Source organism: Microcebus murinus, chromosome 23, assembly GCF_040939455.1.
Source record: "Microcebus murinus isolate Inina chromosome 23, M.murinus_Inina_mat1.0, whole genome shotgun sequence".
Lineage (NCBI taxonomy): Eukaryota > Metazoa > Chordata > Mammalia > Primates > Cheirogaleidae > Microcebus > Microcebus murinus.
The window spans coordinates 32214662-32237423 of NC_134126.1; the positions used below are offsets into that span (position 1 = coordinate 32214662).

Consider the following 22762-nt stretch of genomic DNA (forward strand, 5'->3'; position numbering starts at 1 on the left):
TAAATTAATTGACCAACTAAAAATATATATACAAAAAATTAGCCGGGCATGGTGGCGCATGCCTGTAGTCCCAGCTACTCGGGAGGCTGAGGCAGTAGGATCGCTGAGCCCCGGAGATTGAGGTTGCTGTGAGCCAGGCTGACGCCACGGCACTCACTCTAGCCTGGGCAACAAAGTGAGACTCTGTCTCAAAAAAAAAAAAAAAAAAAATAGGTACTTTAAAGAAAGAAAATAGACAGAAAGCAAAGTAGGTCATCACCTCATTTAATACTAGATTTGGGGGGCCGGGCGCTGTGGCTCACGCCTGTAATCCTAGCTCTTGGGAGGCCGAGGTGGGCGGATTGCTCAAGGTCAGGAGTTCAAAACCAGCCTGAGCAAGAGCGAGACCCCGTCTCTACTATAAATAGAAAGAAATTAATTGGCCAACTAATATATATATATAAAAATTAGCCGGGCATGGTGGCGCATGCCTGTAGTCCCAGCTACTCGGGAGGCTGAGGCAGAAGGATCACTCGAGCCCAGGAGTTTGAGGTTGCTGTGAGCTAGGCTGACGCCACGGCACTCACTCTCGCCTGGACAACAAAGCGAGACTCTGTCTCAAAAAAAAAAAAAAAAAAAATACTAGATTTGGTAAACTAATTTTTGTTCACTCTTCTTAAATTTTATGATTTCGTAAATTTTTTAATATACTTTTCTACATATACCCCTTCCTTTCTTCCCAAGACTACCACATTTTAATTAAGTCAAATGTGCGGAACTGTTTTTCTTTCTAATACCATTCTTGATGATATCCACATTTTGTGAAACTTAAGTTAAAGTAGTACAAGAGACTGAAGCAGCATACAATGAACTTATTAGATGTCCCCAGACACCATGTATGAGAGAGTTCCCAAAGAAACTTAAATATCCCCAGAGACTATGAGAGAGTTCTTGCTTGTCCCAGGCCAGCTTAGAGTACTTCCGTGTGTGTTTTCTACAAGAATGAGTTCATGGTTATTAAATAAAAATATCTGATATGCAGAAATTTACCAAGAGGTTATTCAAGTATGTAAATGTACACTCACAAATCTCAACTGTTTCCTAATGATAATAAAGTCAAAGATACATTTTCTATTTCTTCTAGCTACTCTCTGTAATGAAAGAAATAAATTTTTTTTTTTTTTTTTTTGAGACAGAGTCTCACTTTTGTTGCCCTGGCTAGAGTGAGTGCCGTGGCGTCAGCCTAGCTCACAGCAACCTCAAACTCCTGGGCTCAAGCAATCCTGCTGCCTCAGCCTCCCAAGTAGCTGGGACTACAGGCATGCGCCACCATGCCCGGCTAATTTTTTTTTTTGTATATATATTTTTAGTTGGTCAATTAATTTCTTTCTATTTTTTTTAGTAGAGACGGGGTCTCGCTCAGGATGGTTTCGAACTCCCAACCTCGAGCAATCCGCCCGCCTCGGCCTCCCAGAGTGCTAGGATTACAGGCGTGAGCCACCGCGCCCGGCCAATAAATTTTTAAACTAAATAAAAATTACATTAAAGTAGTTGGAAATTATGTTTCTCCCAGGTATTAGAAGGCACCAAACATTCCAAAATAGTTTGTTAAAATCTTCCTTGTTTCCTTTGGAAACAAGGTTTATTAAAAAAAAAAAAAAAAAGATGGTTTTCAAACTCTAGGCAGAAAAGACAATCCAATTCCAAAACATATTTCTCTCTGTTTTATAATATAATTCACATTCAAAAGTACACACTTCAAACTTAAATACTTGGGTATATAAACTTAAAATAATCTTGGGTATATAAAGACTCACCATCTGTATGGGTTTCTTGTGGAGATCTCGTTCAGTTACCAATTTTTCCTGGTCAGTGACATAAAGACCTTTCTGTGCTAAAGCCTGGATTACAGCATCATGGCCCAAAAGAGGTTTTGCAGCATCACTCTTGAGAATGAGACTCCCAGCACGACAGTATAGTTCAGCCGATAGAAGCAAATTAACAACAGGTGGTTTGATGTGTTCCTGGTCATACTGATCTGTGTAAAACGGTTCTCGAAGTTCCTCTGGCACATTTTCTATAAAGATTAATGGAAAAAAATTCTCTTATAATATTTTTATAAAAGAAACACACAATTTATTTAATAATTATTATTTATGTCACAGAACTTAAGATTCCCTCTAAAAATAATAACCCTTTAGCTAAAAAGATGATTCACTGGATGTTGGCATATAATCTACAATGAGAGAAAAATACAAATTTCCTTTACAGAAGATACTGTTCTGAGTATTTCCAAAAAGGGACTACAAACCAAACAAGGAGAAAAGTTTTCTGAGTCTAGTGGCTCTTGGGAATGTATTCTCACAAGCATAGTTAAGTCTACAGAATGAACTATAAGATTCCTAACAGCTAACTTCAGTGACTCTCCTCACAGGCAAGTAGCCAACAAGGACGTGCACCACAATAGCTATTTCAGGGCTTGCCCCCTGACAGTATATAATCATTGCCCAAAGTTTTACAGCTAATGAGTTGCAGAAGAGACAGCCTAACTTGTCCCTCTGTCTCAAGACCCCTAGTATCTCTCCCTTCTTGCCTAGCCTGCTGAAGCTATTGATGGGGAGTTAGAATTATTACTTAGGCAAGAGCTACTCTGAAAAATCCCCTACACCAGTGAACCTCTGATATCTCCACGTTACTACTGACCACTCCTCATCCTACCTAAAAAAGACCTTCTGGACACCCAACGGATAAGTCTGATGAAGACACAAGAAGGAGTAGTTTACAAATAGGACGTGGGAAGGAAATCAAAATGTGTAAGTTTCTTTTTCCTGCGAGCTACTTCCCTTTAAGAATGCCAGTCCCAGTCTCCCAGAGTCCACTCCCAAATCGACAATTTAGGTTGCCTTTGTAGCTGATGGCAGCAAGATTACTAAAACAAACAAGAGAAAGAAAATACTTCCCATTGTTTTACAAGTTTTCTTGCCTTTTTTACCCTGTATCTCTTCCTCTTTCACCCCATTTTCTTACCTAGGCTCGATGCTTCTCGTCAAAGCAGGACAAGAATGAGGACTACCCCACTTTTAAAGGAAGAGGTGGAACATCTGAGTTAGAAGTTAACATGGAGCTGCAATTTAAGAACCTGATATCTCTGGCCTGACTCTTGGCCAATCCCTCATCTGCCTTCTCTGGAAAGTGAGGTTCCAAAGCCAGCCATCCTTTCACTGATTTTAGCAGTCTCTTCAACAGGCAGCTTTAAATGTAAATTCAATACTATCATAATACTAATCAAACTGGTACTTAGAAAAATTTGTTCACGAAGTATTAATATACTCCTTAGCAATTTTCACCTTAAAGTTTTTGAAAAACTCCTACTATTTAGAAAAACATCATCACACCACATTATATATCAGCATGGTTCTGGGGAAGCCAAGGAGTTAGCAATGATTATTAACTCCTACCTTCAAGAAGTTAATAATTTACAAAATTCTAGACATACAGACAGGTAAAGTTAAGCCATTCAGAAATTAGAGTACTAAACAGTAAATGATTAAGCACCAACCAAATGAAAGAAATGAAAAATTAAGTACTTAAGGGTTCAGAAGAGGAAGCATCACAGTGTGCTGACTTCATCTTAAAGAAATAGAATGGAAAAATAGGCAGAATTTGTTTAGTCAGAAAAAAGAGGCTTTCTAAAGAGAAGGAGATGTGGGGAGAGAGAAAGAGAGAGGAAAAAAAGATGTGAAGAGACATTAAACTGAATAGTCGGGGTGCAGGGAGGGTTCAGTTTAATGTGAAGAGACATTAAACTGAATAGTCGGGGTGCAGAGTAGGACAGCAGTGAGAGGCAAAGCTGGAATGGGAGAGGCTGGTGAGTAAGACTTGAAAGTAGTATTTATCTTTTAAACATGAGGCCTTTCTATATTAGCTAACAAGGAGTTGCTGACAGTTTTACAGGAGAGTGACACATTAAGATTGATGTTTGGGACAATCTGGTATTCAATATTGATGGCTGTAAAAATCACAGACAGAAGATTATTTTACAGAGATAAGGAAATGAAGTTGGACGGCAGCAGTGAAAACAGGAAATGCAGAACATAAGAGACCGCTAAAGACAAACAAAAAGTACCCAGGAATAAAGCAAAGAGAGGGGTCAGGATGAAAATCAAGGATAATCAAGCCTAGGTCACCAAGGAAACAGTGATGTCATTAATAGAAAAAGGGAAATCAGAAGCAGCACCAATTCTGGAAGCAAGATCATAAAAACTTAGGTTTGAACATGTTGAGTTTAAAATGATAGCAAAAATATCCAAGAGGAAATACCCAATAAGCAGCTGGAGATATAGGACTTTGGAAAGAGGTCAAGAATGGGTGTATCAATTTGGGATGTGGGTGACATCTAAAAATACCATCGTCACTTAATAATTGAAAACACTTAAACACTTTCCTTCCTTCACAGTGGCATTATCTAGTAGTGAGCCAGCCTTAAACCTAACACAGCTGCTTCAGCATGATACTTAAGCTCAGTTGTAAACCACAGAATAGAGTGGCAGTGCTCATTTAAATTTTGGTATTATAGGAATTACATAGAAGCTATCAGTAGAACAACTGTAAAAGGAAAATTATTTGCTTTTAAGATAACTATTATAAAATGTATACATAATGGATTTTTATTTCCAGTAGCAATAAAAAAATGACTAATATAGGTTACTTGGCATCTAAACATTAGCTGTGAAAAATGAGTGCTCATTATCAGGATTACGAATATATCTATACATCCACCTAACATTTACTTACTGCTTTTACATCCATTTGGGCACATGATCTTCATAACATCTCAGTGAAAATGGCAAATCAGATAATACACGGATAAATAATATAATCTTTACTAATACTTACTAAGGACCTTCTGTCTGTCACTTAATCCTGGCAATCCTCTTATCCCCATTTTATAGATAAAGAACTCAAGAAAGATCATCTTGCCCGGGAGAACACAGTTGATAAGTACAGAATTCTAGCTCTAAACCACCTAGGTAACCAGACTCAAAAAATTGTAATGCTTTGCCAAGACCACAAGGGTGGAAGGTAGAAGACAGAGAGTCCAGGGGTTGTTTCCATTTTATTAAGGCAGACCCACAAACCTAAGTTGTGCAAGTGTAAGTTTTAAAAAGACCCCAATGCAAGGAAAAGGGAAAGGAAAAGGATCTATAGCAAATCAAAGAGTGTTTCAAGAATACCACAAAAACAGATTTTTTAACTCTTGAAAGAATGCAAAACTGGGCTGGGCCTGGTGGCTCATGCCAATAATCCTAGCACTCCAGGAGGCAGAGGCAGGAGGATCACTTGAGCTCAGGAATTCAAGACTAGCCTGAACAAGAGCGAGACCCCGTTTCTACCAAAAAGAAAAAGATCACCCAGGCATTGTGGTACACCCATAGTCCAAGCTATTCAGAAGGCTGAGGCAGGAGGACTGCTTGAGCCCAGGAGTTGGAGGTTGCAGTGAGATACAATGACGCCACTGCACTCTACTCAGAGTGACAGAGTGAGACTCTGTCTCAACAACAAAAAAAAGAAAACAAGGAAACTGAATAACCCTCCTCACATCCTCCCCTTTTAAAAAAATAATTTTAAAAAATGCAAAACTGCATATTGAGTATTAATAAAATAGGTCACCTTAAAAACAAGTTTTCAAAAACTAAATGTACTTAAGACTTAGAAAATGTCTATCATTTTACCAATGGTACAAGACTTTTATTTTTAAAAATCAATTTGGAATTGTATCGCATATTTTAAAAATGAACTGAAACAGCATATATAAAAAAATAGGCAAAATCAAAGATAAGAGGTTTCACTGTCTCCCTAACCTCCAGAACACCGGGGAGACATTAATACATATAGAATGGCTGAGTGAAATACCATTGCTAGAATTGCAGAGGATAAAAGACAAGTTTTTCTTGTGTACCAGGACTTAGGCAGAACATACATTAATCATGTTATTATAAATCCTGACTAAATCTAAGTTTTGAAATTAACATTCACCTGAAATGCTTGAGATGCAAGTAGAGAGAGAAGAGACAGTATTGCTCAACGCAATTTTCTGTAAAACTGGGTTAGCTACCAGTTGCATCCATACTCTAGCAAGTGATACAGATTTCTTTAAAATAATAAATGGGCAAAAGGCAGGAAGGGAGTGCATTTTAGAAATAGCATCACACTAAATCATGAGAATATCCCCTTATTTTCCAAATCTAAAAAATTGTTTCTAAAACAATCACTAATGTATTAATAGAACTCTGGAGTTTCAAAAAATTCCAACTGAAAACAAGAGACTTTAAACTTCAAATTAACCAAAAGATATATAAATGGTCAATAACACAAAAAAATTCATAGTACCAGTAATCAAAAAAAAAGTTACAATGAGACATTTTGCCTATCAAAATGGCAAAAAAAAAAAAAAATTAAATCCACTGTTGACAAGGATGTACTGAAATGAACACCCTCATATATGACCAGAGGGCAAGGACCATGCCTACCGTATTTATCATAATATGAATCCCCAGCATCTATTCAGTGACGGGTACATGTAAGCAAATATCTAATAAATGAATGAAAATGTTATTTTAAAAAAATTTCTAGTCATTAGCCTTTTTCTTAAGGGACTCCTAGATTTCAAATTTCCCATCAAGTAACTCCCTGATTCTACACTAGTAATCATTATCTACTACTTATATCTGCTTTTAAAATTTTTAGTTTTCTCTGGGAGCCACTCTTAACCTCTGTAATAGCAATCCCCCTCAAAACCATACCTTTTTTCAGCTAACCTACATGCAATACCCACATTCATTATGAAATTTGGGGGAAATTTGGGCTTTTGAGAAAGTATGGGCTTTGGATTAAAAAAGACTTGGTCAAATCCTAACCCTACCACTTACTTGATGTAGTCTCTCAGGACTACTGTTTCTTTGTGTCTAACAAAAGATAAAAACCATAGACAAAAAGTGTTTGTATATACATGTAAACTGTGCATGGGAGTAACCCTGGTGCAAAAATATGGAACGCTTCATGAATTTGTGTCATCCTTGCGCAAGGGCCATGCTAATCGTCATGTATTGTTCCAATTCTAGCACACATGCTGCCGAAGTGAGCACGACATGGGATCTTGAGTGCAGTAATTAACATCTCTAAGTTCCAAACACCCAAGTCTTGCTGTTGCAAGCCAAGTTCAGACATTTTGGCCTGTGCATTGTGTTCCTCCCCCAACCGAATGGTTGGCTATTTCCCTTCAGATCTCAGGTAAATGTAACCTCCTCATATACACCTTTCCTGACCACCTGGTCCAGTCATTCTATTTTAATTCTTTACATAAAAGTTACCATTATCCCATAATATTTTATTTCTGCCCCCTCCCACTATAAGATACTTCAAGGAGATCAAGATACTTCTCTGTACTGTGTCACTAGTACCTAGAACTGCACCTGAAACATAGCAGGCACTCAAGTATTTACTAAAAGAATATAAAGTACATCTCAGTCCAGTAGTTTCTAAAAAAAAAGAATATAAAGTACCTACACATAAAGCCTTGCCTTCATAGATGGTACCAATTAAAAGTTAGCTCTCTCCTTCCCTCCACATTATTACCAATGTTTTAAGTGCTATACAGCATTCCAGAGCTTAAATTATCATTTCCACCTCTCTCAATACCCTATGACACAAAAAGCACCTTTTATGAGCTCCATCCAGATCTATACAAGCCACTAGCCTACGCAACTCTTCAGTTGGATGTAACAAAGAAGCCTCAAACTCAGAATGGTATCCAGGTTTCTCAGTGACCAAGGGAGTTACAAATATGGAAAACGGGAAGAGAAAGCAATAGATACAGCTATGTATCATATATATGTGCATGTGTATGCTAGCTCTGCCTGCTAAATAACACTCCGTTTGCAATAAACCTAGCATCTGTATCTTGGTTTCTAATAATACCCTTCCCACTAAAAGCAACAGGGCTCCTTGAAGAAATGGCTCTTTCCAAGGCTGGAGCAGGGAAAGTACAAGATAAACTAGAACACCTTTGTGTGTATATATATCTGCCAGAGAAAATAAGGAAATGTTAACAAATAATTAGATAATGTAATATCAAGGTTACATTTCCTGATTTTTAACTGAGACTATATACAAGAACTAGCTTTCATTTTAGGAAATACACAACGAAGGAGTGTGAGGGCACAATGTCCCTAATGCATTCTCAAATAGTCCAAAAAATATTATATATATATTTATACAGAGATGCACATACATACATATAAAATGTATACATGTATTTATGTAGAAGGTAGGGAAAGAGAGAAAGAGAGAATGACAAAACAAATGGGACTGGCTGGGTGTGGTGGCTCACACCTGTAATCCTAGCACTTTGGGGAGGCTGATGCAGGAGGATTGCTTGAGGCCAGGAGTTGGAGACCAGCCTGAGCAAGAGCAAGATTTCGTCTCTACAAAAAATATAAAAATTAGCTGGGCATGGTGCCACAAGCCTGTAGTCCCAGCTACTAGGCAACCTAGTTTAAGAGGGGTCCTAGTTTAAGAGGACCCCTTAAACCCAGGAGCCTGAGGCTACAGTGAGCTATGTTGATGACACTGCACTCTAGCTGAGGTGACAGAGAGAAACCCTGTCTCACAAACAAACAAACAAAACAAAACAAAACCAAAAATGGGACAAAATGTTAACAATTGGTAAATCAGGGTAAAGTGTATTTGGAGTTGTTTATACTATTCTTGTACGTCTGAAATTACGTTGAAAAAGTTACAAGACCTCAAAATGCCCCAAATCAATCTTTTCTCCCAAACTTTTATGATCTTCCAGTGTTCCTTACATCAATGAACTATACTATATCCATCTAGCTGCACAAGCCAGAATCCTAGGAGTCATCCATCATTAATGCCTCCCTCTCCCCTTCAACTCCCAAATAAAATCCATTAAGGAATTCAGCCCAAAGCTATCATACCCTTCTCACAGTCTCAACTCATCTCCCTAGTCCAGGCAATGAGCACTTTTCAACTTAGGAGTAAATGCATCTTAGTGCAACAAATAAATGCACGAAGATTCCTTTACTTCTATTTTTGTCTTCCCACATCAACTCCTGTCCCCACACCAAACTGTTCTTTACTGTAGCCAGAATTTGCTTATTTCCAAAAGCAAATCTGATCATGTCACATGTACCACAACAATCACTACCACCATCCCCAAGGCTTTTCAATGACTTCTCACTTCTTTGTTTGTCTGTTTTTGTTTCTTTTTAAAATATTTTTGTCTTTTTAAATTTTCTTTTTCTATTTCTTTGGAGCATCATGGAACTGAAGACTTCTCACTTCTTTAAGGATTAAAATCCTTCCTCTGGCCTACAAGAAAGGAATGATCTAATCCTGCCAGCCACATTCAGTTCCTGGAAACCACACTCTCTTCCACTGCAGAGCCTTTGCATACTCTGGTCACTCAGTTTGGAATGCTCTTCCTCCCTATTCTTCACCCTCTTTCAGATTCTCAGGGGCCCATGATCCATTCAGTTTGGCCCAATTTGCCTTCAATAAAGGGAAAGAATATAGCATTTATCCTGCATTCCCTGTACCTCACGGCAATAAAATTTTACTTGTAAGACTATCCAATTCTATTATAAAAGATGAATGTCTGTAGTTTGTAAAGCATACGTGAAATATTTTAAGAAATATTAAGTATAGATAAGTAGCTAGTAAAAAAGGTTAGAATTGATAGAATATGTTAAATAAAGGTAAGCAGTATCACACATATATTAAAACACAGAAAAGGACAGAAAAAACAAGATACCTAGTATTTATGAGGCACCTAGGTACTAAATATTCACAATATACCAAATATGCATTAAACAAGAGTCAATTAATACATGAACACTTAATATTCATGAGTTCTTAATTCAGCTGTCCATTAATGATGCTCATTCTGGTCTGTGTGTCCTCTGCCCAAGGAACACAAAGCCAGCCCATGACCATTCATCATCAGGCTTATGGCAAGCCACAGCTGTGGCAGGCATGCTTGTCCCCTGTGTCTGTCTGACAGAGCAAGTGTGTGGCATTGGCCTGTGTCTCTGTGGGCCTCTTTGTTCAAACCTCAACTCTGGTCCTGGTGACCACACTAGCAGCAGCAGGGAAGGCTAATGTGGCCGAGACAGGTGACATATGAACACTGCCCTTCCCTGCACACACCCTAACCTAAGTGTTTTAATTCACTCTATCTTTCCTCTTACTTCTAGACCATTCTAAAATGATCTAACAAATCACATGATTTGAGCATTTTAAGTTGTTCTTAAATGAGCTTTCTGTTCTGTAACCTCTGGGGCAGTTTGCCTGGTGTGTACCTGGAGGCTACCATTCAAGATAATTTCCTTCCACAGACCCACTTAATTTTGTTAGAGTAAAAGAAAATATATAAATAATTAAAAGTTTTAAAAAGTATATAATTAAAATAAATTAATTTTAAAAAGAAAAATAAAATAAAAAGGTAATTTCCCACATAGCACTCAGGGAAACCAAATAATAAAAGTTTCTTTTTAAAGTAGCATTCTAAGCCAGGTGTGGTGGCTCACACCTGTAATCCCAGCACTTTGAGAGGCCTAGGCAAGAGGATCAATTGAGGCCAAGAATTTAAGACCAGCCTGGGTAACACAGCAAAATCCCATCTCTACAAAACATGCAAAAACAAATTAGCCAGGTGTGGTGGCCAGCACCTCTAGTTCCAGCCACACACTAGGCTGAAGTGGGAGGATCGCTTGAGCCCAGGAGTTCAAGGTTACAATGAGCTATAATCAGGCCACTGCACTCCAGCCTGGGCAACAAAACAAGATACTGCCTCTAACAAAATAGAATAAAATAAAAATAAAAATACTTATGAGAACATCAGAAATGTTAATACTGATGATATGAAGCGGTGTGATGATAGTGCCATGATGGCAGTGCCATGTTTATGTTTAAAAAAGGGAGTCCTTGACTTTTGAAGATAAAACAGACTGACATATTTACAGATGGAATGATATGATGTCTGAGGTTTGCTTCAAATGATTGGCAGGGGGGAAGCTGTTTATAGATGAATCAAGACTGGCCACAAACTGATGACTATGGAGGCTGGATGATGAGCACATGAAAGATTATTGTTATTATATATACGTAAGGTTTTCTATAATCAGATGGCTTTGTCTGTTTAAAGAGAAAGAAAAAAACACATAGGTACTACAGTAATAGGGTATTGGGCAGGTGGGAGGGGGGCGGGTATATACATACATAATGAGTGAGATGTGCACCATCTGGGGGATGGTCATGATGGAGACTCAGACTTTTGGGGGGAGGGGGGGAAATGGGCATTTCTTGAAACCTTAAAATCTGTACCCCCATAATATGCCGAAATAAAAAAAAAAAAAAAGAGAAAGAAAAAAAGCAAGAGAAGAGTGCAGAACTTTCATGCAACGATTAGGGAAAAGCTCTGAATGGTGTGAATAATGGACTTGAGATCTGGAACTACTACAGCCATGTTCTACCATTAGAGAAGACAGCCAAGAATGAAATCCATCCATGATCAAGGACACAGCCAAAGGAATCACAGACCAATGAAGCTAGAGCCCTGGTCAAATCAAATCCAAAGCTCATCCTACCTCAAGACTTTTTCAGAACCAACAAATCCTCTTTCCTGTTGGCCAATTTGAGTTGGATTTTCTGTCACTACAAGTGAAGATAGCATAGCTGATACAATCTCCCATTCACCTTCAAACTAGTCACATTTCTGTCTCCACATTACCCTCAAAATGTCCTCAGCTAAGTCATCAATAACTGCCTTGTTGCTAAATCCAGTGAATATTTTTGAGACTTCTTGTTTAATCTTTCTCAGCTTCACCTCACACTGCCTCATCCTCAATGTCCCCTTCCCTAGGCTTCTGAGACTCCACATTCCCTGGGTTTCTTTCTTCCTCTCTAGCCCCCGATGTCTGGCTTTTCGCTGGCCCTCCAGTCTTGGGTCCTCTTCTCTCTCCACACTCTCCTTCAAAGTGACTGGCAGCCACACACTTTCTTGATTTTAATTACCACCTGTATTTCTTGTCCTTGAGGTCTTATAAGCTTCACACATGAATTTCCAAGGGCCTAATGCACACACTACCATTTTAAATGTTCCTAAAATTTAATGCTGTTCTTTCCCACCCTCTCTCTTACATACATACATACACACACACACACACACACACACACACACACACACACACACACACGATCTGGCCCTCTTCCATTGTCCCTTTCTCACAAAATAGAATCAATCTTAACACTTTCCAAGATCTCACCTTTCCTTTCACATAGCCAATCAATCACCAGGTCTCATCTTTTATATTCATCCACTTCTCTCCATATCACTGCTACCACCCAAATTCAAGATGTCATCATCTCTCACCTGGACCATAAGAACTTCCCAATTGGTTTACTCCTTCATGACTCTTAGACCTCCTCCAATTCATTTTCTATTGATTCCAAGAGATCTTTTCAAAAATTATGGTAAAATATACATAACATAAAATTTACTATTTGAACCAATTTTAGGTGTACTCAAAGAGATCTTTTGAAAAACAAACTTCTGATGTTATCCTGCTCAAAACAGAAACTGAGTGGCTCATGGTCTGAGTAAGAAGGAGATTTTTCACGAGATCTACTCTTTTATACTTTTGAGTTTTTAATCTGTGCCTGTTTACCTATCCAAAAATATTTTTAATGCGGGGCTCAGTGGCTCACACCTGTTAATACTAGCACTCTGGGAGTCTGACTGAGGTGGGCAGATTGCTCAAGATCAGGAGTTCGAAACCAGCCTGAGCAAGAATGGACTAAAAATAGAAAGAAATTAATTGGCCAACTAAAAATAGATAGAAAAAAATTAGCGGGGCATGGTAGCACATGCCTGTAGTCCCAGCTACTCAGGAGGCTGAGATAGAAGGATCGCTTGAGCCCGGGAGTTTGAGGCTGAGCTAGGTTGATGCCACAGCACTCTAGCCTGGGCAACAGAGTGAGACTCTGACTCAAAAAAGTGTTAATAAATTTTCAAAAATAATATTCAAGACCTCTAGCATCTATATAAAAAAACAGGGTAGTTAAAAAAATAGACAAAATTTCTGCTGTTTCAAAATCTATTGCAATACAAAATTCTACAAAATATAAATTGGAGAACAAGTTCACAGTCAGCAATCTCCTTATTTTAACATCGTGGAAAAAAAAGGACGGAGAATAAGAAGACAGCTATAAAAGAGGGTGGGAGTAGGGGTGGGAAATACTACTGGCATCTAGTGGTTAGAGGCCAAGAATGCTGCTAAAATCCTATGATGCACAGGACAGCCTCCAACAACAAAGAATTCTCTGGCCAAGAGTTCCGCAGTTGAGAAACCCTGCTTTACAGTCTTAGAAAAAGAAATAAAATAATATCTACTTAATAAAGTCATTTTCAGAATTATAAGAAATATGTATATAAAATGCTCAGAAGAGTAATTAGCACAAAGTACATGTTTAATAAATTAGTAATAGTATTTCTTTTTCTCCAATGTGCTTACGATAATTTATCTACTAAACAAATACCAAATTCCTTAACCTGGCCCTTCACACAATTCTGTCCCAATTTGTCTTTCAAGCTGGATCCTCCACTAATTCATTACAAAAACCTCACCCAATCAATCTGGTCTATGTTGTTTCATTAACACTACCTGGGTTTCACAACTCCATGTGTACAAACAAACCATTTCCTCCATCTACAACGCCTACTTTCATTCACCTGACTCTCTTCACGTCTAATTTAAATACTACCTCCACTACAGAGGTCTTCCTTCACAGACCACTGAGGCTGAAAGTAACCATCTCTCCACTCCACCCTACCAGATCCCACCCCCACTGGTTTCCCTCTCAGTATCATTCTTCCAATTGCATGGCTCGTATCATTGATTCCCCAAACTCTATTGTATTTATACATTTATAATATCTACAAGAGCATAAACTCTTAAAAGGAAGGCATAGCTTTAGCTCAGACCAGCAGGATTTGACATTGTTAATCAGATAATCAGAACACTCTCCTAGAAACTTTTTCCTCCCTGGGCTTCAGTGTTACTATACTTTCCTAATTCTCTTCCTAACCTTCTGATTGCTAATTCAGTCTCCTCTTCCTGTGCCCTTCCTCCATTCTAAGTATTCACTACTCTAGATTCTGTCTCAAATTTCTTCTCACTCTCTACTATCTCATCTACTTCTAACTTCAACTATGTGCTATGCCATACATAGATTATCAAATTATTATTTCTAGCCTCAACTTCTCAATCATATTGCAAACCTATTTCACTGAATTTCTCAGACAAGGTATCTGGCCAACACATCAAGTTCAAAGTTTCCAAAAACAAAGCTGCCTTCCCATTCCAACTTGCAGCTTTCTCTCTGTGTGTCAATGCCATCACGATTCATCCTCCCAGTCACTAAATCTCAAAATCTCAGGTAACCTCATCCTTCTTAAAACCTCAGGTGACCTCATCCTCTTATATGTTCCCTTTTCATTTAAACCATTCCCCTCATACCCCAAATTCAGTCATTTAGAGAAACTGGGGATTAAATCTCTGCAATATTTTTCCTATCATTTGCTTCATTTCCAAATTCCTTTGACTTCTACCCATAGAGTACGGTGTTAAGAGCACAGACTGAAGTCAGATTCCCCAGATTCAGATCCCAGCTCCATTAGTCAGGTAGCTTTGGACCAGTTTCTAAACCCCTGGACCTCACTTTCCTCATCAGTAAAATCGGAATGATTAATAGTTTCCACCTCATAAGGCTGTCAAGAGGATTAACATTAGACAATATGTATACAGTGCTTGACACACAGTAAGGGCTCAATAAATATTTTAGCAGCTTTATTATCATTTTCTCCCTACTTCAAGCTCTCATCTTTTCTTGCCCAGACTTCTGCAATAACATCCCAAACTGGCCTCTCTGCTAGCAGTCTCTCTTAACCACAATGTTACTTAATGTCTCACAATCTTCCTACATGGATCAGAGTCAGATCTTATGTAGGATTTAGTTGGGATATACAAAGAAATTTAACAAGGCATATTTATAACAGCAATTGATTTTATATCATTAAACTAAAGGGTATGAAAGGGGAATAATATTTGATAAGGTTGAAATGATAAACTGACACTAGGAAGGGGGCCTTGAATTCCATGTTAAGAATTCTAAATTTAAGAATTTAGTAACAAAGAGTATTATAAGAGGTTTTGCACCTATCATTTCCCCAGAGGATTTAAGAGAACAGAACATTTAAAACAAACTCAGTAATATTGCTTAAATGGGATAAGTTCTTCAAATATAGTAGTAAAAAAGGCAGGTTTTAACTTCCTCCTCTTTTGCAATTTACTTAGAAAATGTGTTTATTGTTTCCAATTCATCTACACAAACTTATTCTTCATTTGATCAAAACTGTATCTGCACTATTCCACAAAATAAAGTATGAAGATTGGGACTATTTAGAATATTTTTAGCATAAAGAGAAAAAAGTGATTCAAAGCTCCTGATGTTAAGACTGAAAATTAAGTAAATATTCCATATCTGCTTTCTAGGTATTACAATGCTAGTGCTTTATCCATCTTTTATAATTCAACTACTTCATTCTATGCCCCCAATTTATTTTTAGCTGTCATTTTAAATTACTTTCCCAACATAACGGAAAATTTACTGCTTTTTTAATATGTCAAAAGTTATAAAGTTTCTGACAGAAAAACACTAAATCAGTACCTGAAGACCTGAAGACCCCATCTGTCATTGTAAAAGGAGTGATTTTAGTAAATCATAAACTTGAGAGTTGGGCTAATTTTTTGAATAACTGAATATAATTAGGCAATAACTTTGAAATATTTAATCTATTGACCTTTTCTGTAAACAGTATCTACAGCCAATACAGAATATTTACATCGAAAAAATAAAATCTTACTTTTTTTCTATTCATTCCATATAAATTTATGTTTTGAAAGACTATTGATAAAGAATAAACAAAAATGTACAAACATACTCTTAATAATGTATCAATTTTGTTACTAAGTCACTCTCAAGCTTCTAAACTTGTTTTTCATCCTATTTTGAATATAGTCTTTTTATCCATTCCAACTGCTGCCAAGGCAAATGGAACTAAGTACCAAAAACGTTCTCATAAACCATCTGACAGTGAGTTAAGGATCTGCACAATCTACATAGAAAAAATAATATTAGACTTCAACGTGTACTATGTGCACATTTTTCACACTTGCAGATAAAAGGATTACTCTGCAGAATGGTGTAGAGTAATAAGCAAAGATTTCAGAATCAGAAAGACCTGAGCTGGCATGCAGAATACCACTTGCCAGATGTTTAATCTTGTGCAAATTAATCTTTCTGAGCCTGTTCTCTCACCTACAAAACTAGAACAGTATCTATAAGGCTGCTGTAGGAGTAAATGAAGCAATGTATTTAGAGTGTTTGGTATCTAACAGGAATGTCCAGCCTTCACCCATATCTTACCCTCTGGAGTCAGACCTCAAATCAAAACACATTTCTGCCACTTACTACTACTAACAGTGTGACAATAGGAAAGTTCTTTAACCTCTCTGTGCACTGGCATTTTTTAACAATTGGGAACGCACTACATACATCACACAGTTGTTGTGAATCCCTAATGTACAACTTAATGCAAAGCATCCAGCAGAGTGCTGGCAGATGTCAGGTTCCACTGATACTAGATTCTCTTCGCTTTCTTATTAAAGAGTGTTAAATGTATTTATCAAGTGGTCCAGAATCTAGTAACCTACCTGACACATCCAGAAAGTAGGCCATTTTCTGGTCAAAAATCTTTGTGAAAACACAGCAAAATTTTGACATCTGTACTATAAGTAATCTCTCAGTTTCAGATGAAAAAATATTTCATATTTCTTTTTCCTTCTGCCTTCCATTTTGTACACACTACTTTTCCACATAAGTTACTATATAAATTTCCCTTTCCAAAATAAATAGCCTTCATTTACTCTCCACATAGATACTAGCTTCAGTAGGCTGCTTAAATTAAAAGCAAAATATATCTATTCTCACTGCTTATATCAGTGACGTCAGAAATTTTAAAGGCAGTAACATGAATCTTAAATTCAGCTGATTAAAAAAAAAAAAGCAGTAACACTTTGTGCTTCTTCCCATGTGGTATGCTAGACATTTAGTTTCAAAGAAATGTTTAAAATTTAAATCATTTCAAAAGGATTTATTACATTTATTCCTAATGGCAGTTCAATATCAAAGCATGAGAAGTCAAACAAAATTAAGGCTGTCATAAACATAAAATCACATCAATATGAAGTTTCCCCCAAAATCTAATTCAAATAATTTTCCGAACACTGAGATTCATCTTGTATTTAACTGAGTTGTGCAAGTCCTGAAAATACTCAGCTGTGTGTAAGTTTAAGCAATAAAACCGAACTAAACCATTTACCAACATGTTTTCACAGTCCAAAAATTAGAAATCAGCCATCATCCACTAAAACCTGTATCAACATCTGGAGTAGTATGTAAATACTAAGGAACTTTTCAACGAATATTTTATGTATCTAAAATCCATTAACTAGGGAATACAAATCTTGCAAAATTACTCTTAAAAGTTGACGGACTAAATTGCTTTACAGGAGCATCTTCCAATGAAAAGCCTCACTACTTTTTTTTTTTTTTTTTTTTTTTAGCATTCCACAACATGGGCTCCTAAAAGCAACAGCTCAGAAATTACAACAAGAGGCCCTTTTCCTGTTATTTTGCAAAGACTGGGTTATGGAGGGAGTGTTTAGCTGCTACTGTACTATACAATTTGTGTAGCACATGCCCTCAAAAAACTCCTCTATCAAAAAAAAAAAAAAAAAAAAAGCCAAAGTAGGGATTTTTTTTTCCTCTTAATTTACGAGTCCAAAATATATTTGGGAAAAGGAATATGCCTCAGCGATAACACGAAATGAAGATACGTCAGTTTGCCTCCAGTCAGCAAACTAAACGTTGGTTTTAAACAACTGATTTAATAAGAACCTGAAATGTGTACGGAGGAGTGACACAGGCTTTAAAAAATGACAACAAAATTTAACCGTGCACTCGACACAGGCCGCCTGACATCCCCTGGAGCGTGAAGAGCAGCCATCACCACAAACGTCAAAATCGATACGGTACTAGGAGCCATCCACCTTCTCCCAACAATGAAGACACCAACTCTGACTTCTTGCTGGTGCAATCACCATCACGACTCAGGGGGGAAAGGTAGGCAAGCAGAATAAAGAAAACACCACTGATTAAAACCATCCCGTGTAAAAGCGCGACAACGCCGCTCACGGAAAACAAAAACACTTTTGCTGCCCAATAAAAGGGAATGCGGCCGAAGCCCACCTGAGCACTCAAGAGCCCCTCGGCAAGCACCAAGCCTGCTCTCGTTATTTCTCCTCCCTTCCTCCGCTCCCCGGCCTCCCACCGCCGTCCTCCCCGAAGCTGCGCGAGGAGCCAGGCACGCTCGGAGCGGGGTTCGGGAGCCGGGAACAAAAACCGGGACGCAGGCGTCCTCCTCGGCAGGAGGAAGCGGGGAGGGAAGCAGGGAGGACGCCACTGACCTGTCCCAAAGGCTTTGGCCACCAGCCAGGCCAGGTTGCAGGCGACTTTGGCCCTGGAGAAGTCGTAGTGGTCGAAGGGCTTGATGGCCGGGACAATGAACGTCCTCCTCAGCTCCCGGGGGTCTGCGGCATCCCCCATCTTCCGCGGCGGCTCCTCGGGAGGCCCCGGCTCTAGCCTTCACATGGCGCGGCCTCGCCGCCGCGGGGGTCGGCAGGGCGGGACGGGCGGGCTCCGAGGAGCATCGGGGCCGGGGCGAGGCCAGCCCGGGCGCCGCCGCCGCCGCTCCCGGGCATAGGAATGTGGCGGCGCCGCGGCCGCCCGTCCGTCCGTCCGTCCGTCCGCCCCGGAGCGCGCGTGCGGGCGAGGCCGCTCCCCTTTGTCTGCGTTCAGTCACACGGGCTCGGGGGAGGGTGGCGGCTGGAAGGGCCCGGAATTTTAAGGGGGGGGTGGCGGGGCGAGTCAGTGACAATCACGTTGTGGAAAATGTCCCCGCCATCGCGACGTCCGCGCGCCCTCGCCTCCGCTTCCCTCCCCTCAGACCCGGAGACCCCTCAGGCCCCGGCGGGCGGGACGGCCCAGTCAGCGCGGCCCGGCCGGGCCCGCGGGGACGACGCGGAGGAAAACGTCAAAATCACTGCGGCTCCCAGGCCGCCGGCGGCGCGTCCCCTCCTCCGCGGCCCCCTCCCGCCGCCGCCGCCGCCTTCCCCCGCCGCCCGCGCGGCCGCCGCCTCCGGGTCTTCCTCCCGCTGCCGGCGACGGCGGTGGCCGGGCAGAGGCTGCTGACCCTGAGCTCTTGGGTCCCGCCTTGCAGCACGTCCTAGTATTTTTTTTTTTATTATTTTATTTTCTATCCCCTTCGGCTGCCCGGCTCCGTCGCTCCCCCTCAGCCGCCTCAGCCGCCGCCGCGGTTTTCCGGCTGCGGCACTGGATGGAGAGCAGATGCGGGCACTGGGCATGCGCGCTCGCGCGGCTCCCGAGCACCCCCGCCCCCGCCCGGCTTCGCTCCCGCCTCCAGCCGCCAGATCCCGGCCGCGCCGCCCGGCCCTCTGCGCATGCCCAGTCCCGCGCCCCGGCCCCGAGCGGCTGCTTTTTCCTCGTCGCTGTGGGGAGCTCGCCTGAGTGGACATGCTCCGCGCCCCCGGCGTCCGCCGCGCTGCCTACGCCGCCGAAGGAGGAAAGGGAAGGGAGGCGGGAGGGGGAGGCCGCGCAGTGGCTTCCATAGTTACACAGTGGCTGAGCAGAGGGAACTGAGATTTATTGAAAATGCTTATTTTATGTGGCACACGCGCGCTGCTGCGCACTTGACCTGCGCAAGCCTGTTTCGTCGTTGAAGTAGCCCTGAGGGGCGGGTGGGCGTTACCGCTGGCTGACCGCGAAATTTTACGGAGGGGAAGTGAGTTGGTTCAGTCCTCCATGGAGCTCGACCACGGTTGAGGGTCTGCGGGGCTCCAGACCTGTACTGCATGGTATCAAAATACTTACTTTTTTTTATTTTTATTTTTTGAGACAGAGTCTCACTCTGTTGCCTGGGCTAGAGTGCCGTGGCGTCAGCCTAGCTCACAGCAACCTCAGACTCCTGGGCTCAAGCGATCCTCCTGCCTCAGCCTCCCGAGTAGCTGGGACTACAGGAGTGCGCCACCATGCCCGGCTAATTTTTTCTATACATTTTTAGTTGGCCAATTAATTTCTTTCTATTTTTAATAGAGATGGGGGAGTCTCCCTCTTGCTCAGGCTGGTCTCGAACTCCTGACCTTGAGCGATCCTGGGGCCTCGGCCTCCTAGAGTGTCAAAATACTTTCTTAACTTGAGGCTCTCCACTTAATCTCTAAGTGAGGTCGGTTTCCTCAGAAAAAAGCATGAATTCTTTCACAAAGCAAACTGACACCCTCCGAGCTGTGGCATCTACAAACCTTTCAGATAGCTTATTGTGTCACAGCTGCTCTCTCTTTTCCCAGATGGGCCGTGCTTTCTCACATCTCTTCGCCTTTGCTCAGGGCGGTTGCTCTGCCCACCAGCTTACTCTCCTGCTTGACCTTCAAGTGTCTTCATGGTAGTCACCCCCTCCAGGAAGCTTTCCGTGATTGCTGACAACTTCCCAGTCAGGGCTGTCACATAGGTGCCTCCCTTATTGTTCCTGTAGCACCCTATTCTTATTTCTGTAGTAGCACTTGTCACATTGTATGGCAGTCATCAGTTACTTGTCTGTTTTTCCCATTGATGACATGATGACATACTTCCAGCACCTGCATGATGTCCAGCACCGTAGTATTTGCTCAATTAATGTTTAGGGACCAAGGGTGAATATTACTGTAGTTAACACTTACTGAGCTTACTTTACTCACTAAATCCTCATAACATCTCATCTTAATACGTTTGCTAATTTTAAACAATATAAAATCCTGTGTTATCTTCATTTTACGGATGAGGAAACTAAGGCTCAGAAAAAAATGTTTACTCCATCTCCTGTAAAGGCAGACGCAAGATTTGAACCCAGAATTATCTTACTCCAAAGCCCACGCTTTGAACTGCTAGGCCCTCCCTTAAGATAGAAGCAAGACATGAAGCATAGGGGAGGGGAAGGGGCTTTGGACCCTGTATTTAAAAGGGCAGCTCCCATTGTTTCTACTTAATCCCATAAGCACTCCTCCCTAAACCTAGCAGGGCACTACAGGTAAACCTTGCTAACAATGTGGGACAGGAAAAGAACGTGAGTGAGAATAATAATATGCCAGTGGTTGATGCAATTTTTCAGTAATTTAATTAACGTTACTAAAGGTTTCCTCACAGGCAAGGCCCTTTGCTAGATCACATAGGGGATAATAAAATTAACATGTAGATAATAGTTGATAAAGCACATTCATATGATAACTAATTTCTACATCCATTTTAAAACAGGCATTATTATCTTCCAATTCTAAATGCACAACTGAGAATAGTAGAGATTAAGTGGCTTGGCCAAGATTTCGTGGTTGATTCATATCCGAGCCCAGCTTCAGATGCAAGCATAGGTCTTCTGGCTCCCTTCCTCTGGCGCCTTTCCCTGTGCCTGCTCCCTTTCTGGATTATGGAGGCTGACATGTGCATAAATAAATATAATGCAATGTAAAAAGTGCTGTAAGAGACATAAAGTGCAGAGAGGACATACAGGTGGAGGGATCAGGAAGGTTTCTTGGAGACTTCTGTTAAATCCAATGTTCTCAAATCCAACTTCAACTGAATCTAGAGCATGCATATCAAATTAAGAGAAACCTATAACCTAGAAAGGTTGAAGAGAGATACTGAAACATTCTGCCAGTCATTATAATAATCTGCAAGTCAACACAAGATTCTCAAGACCAGAAATCATGTCTAATCACCTTTATTTTGCATGTGACCTAGCACAGTAATGCTTTGCTCGCCATGGGTGCTGAGTAAATGCTTGTTAAATTTCATTGAAAAAAAAACGATTTCAACCTAAATAAACAAGATGAGGAAGAGAAGGAAACAAAGAAAGTTGTTCCAACTTGTCTTTTGGTTCGGTGGTGATGGATTGAATAAGGATGACATTACTAGGACCCCAATTGGGAAGGAGTGTGTTTAGGAATGGGGTGGGGGTGGGGTGATGCTTAAACAATGAGCAGCTTTTACTTTCAGGGAGGCTGTGGAACAACTTGGGGTCACAGTAGGAGGCTATTATTAACAAGGAAACACCCTGAATACAAAGAAGGAGGATTCGTTTTCAGGGAGACAGACACTCTAATAGGGTGTTCTTTGTGTCACCTTCAGAATGATCCTTTTAAAACCTGGAAATCTCTGCAGAACATCACTGTCAAAAAGAAATGCTCTCCAACGCCTCCTTAAGATACCCGACTTTGTTCAAAACAAAAACAGAAACAAAACCCAATGGTTCCTTTGGGCCAGCCTGCCCAACTGCACAGCGATCCCTCCGCTCTTTATCTCCAGGCCTAGAGCCTCAGTTCATTGGCGACGGGTACTCTTATTCCCACAGACACAACCCTCCTCTCTGTTTTGAAAGCGCTTCTCTCTTTTCTCCTGGAGAATCCAAAATGCCAGCCAGACTACCTTCCTCACGGCTGTGCTCTGTGTCTCTGTCTTTGGATAGGTTCACAAGTTC

The 22762-nt window shown here is 40.6% G+C and overlaps 1 protein-coding gene and 1 non-coding gene across 5 annotated transcripts in view; both read right to left on the bottom strand.

Moving 5' to 3' along the window:
• CAMSAP2 (calmodulin regulated spectrin associated protein family member 2) overlaps positions 1-19866 on the bottom strand; it is a 79918-nt gene extending 60052 nt beyond the window's left edge. For all 4 annotated transcript variants that reach the window (XM_075996980.1, XM_075996979.1, XM_075996978.1 and 1 more), the window contains exons 1-2: positions 18648-19866; positions 1797-2056 (exon numbers count right to left, since the gene is read on the bottom strand). In XM_075996980.1, the coding sequence (XP_075853095.1) occupies positions 1797-2056; positions 18648-18786 (399 nt within the window). In that variant the 5' untranslated portion in view covers positions 18787-19866. The remainder of the gene's footprint in view (positions 1-1796; positions 2057-18647) is intronic.
• On the bottom strand, positions 7021-7124 carry LOC142864019 (U6 spliceosomal RNA). Its single transcript, XR_012914617.1, has one exon. It is a non-coding gene; the product is annotated as a U6 spliceosomal RNA (small nuclear RNA).
• Positions 19867-22762: the final 2896 nt, after the last annotated feature.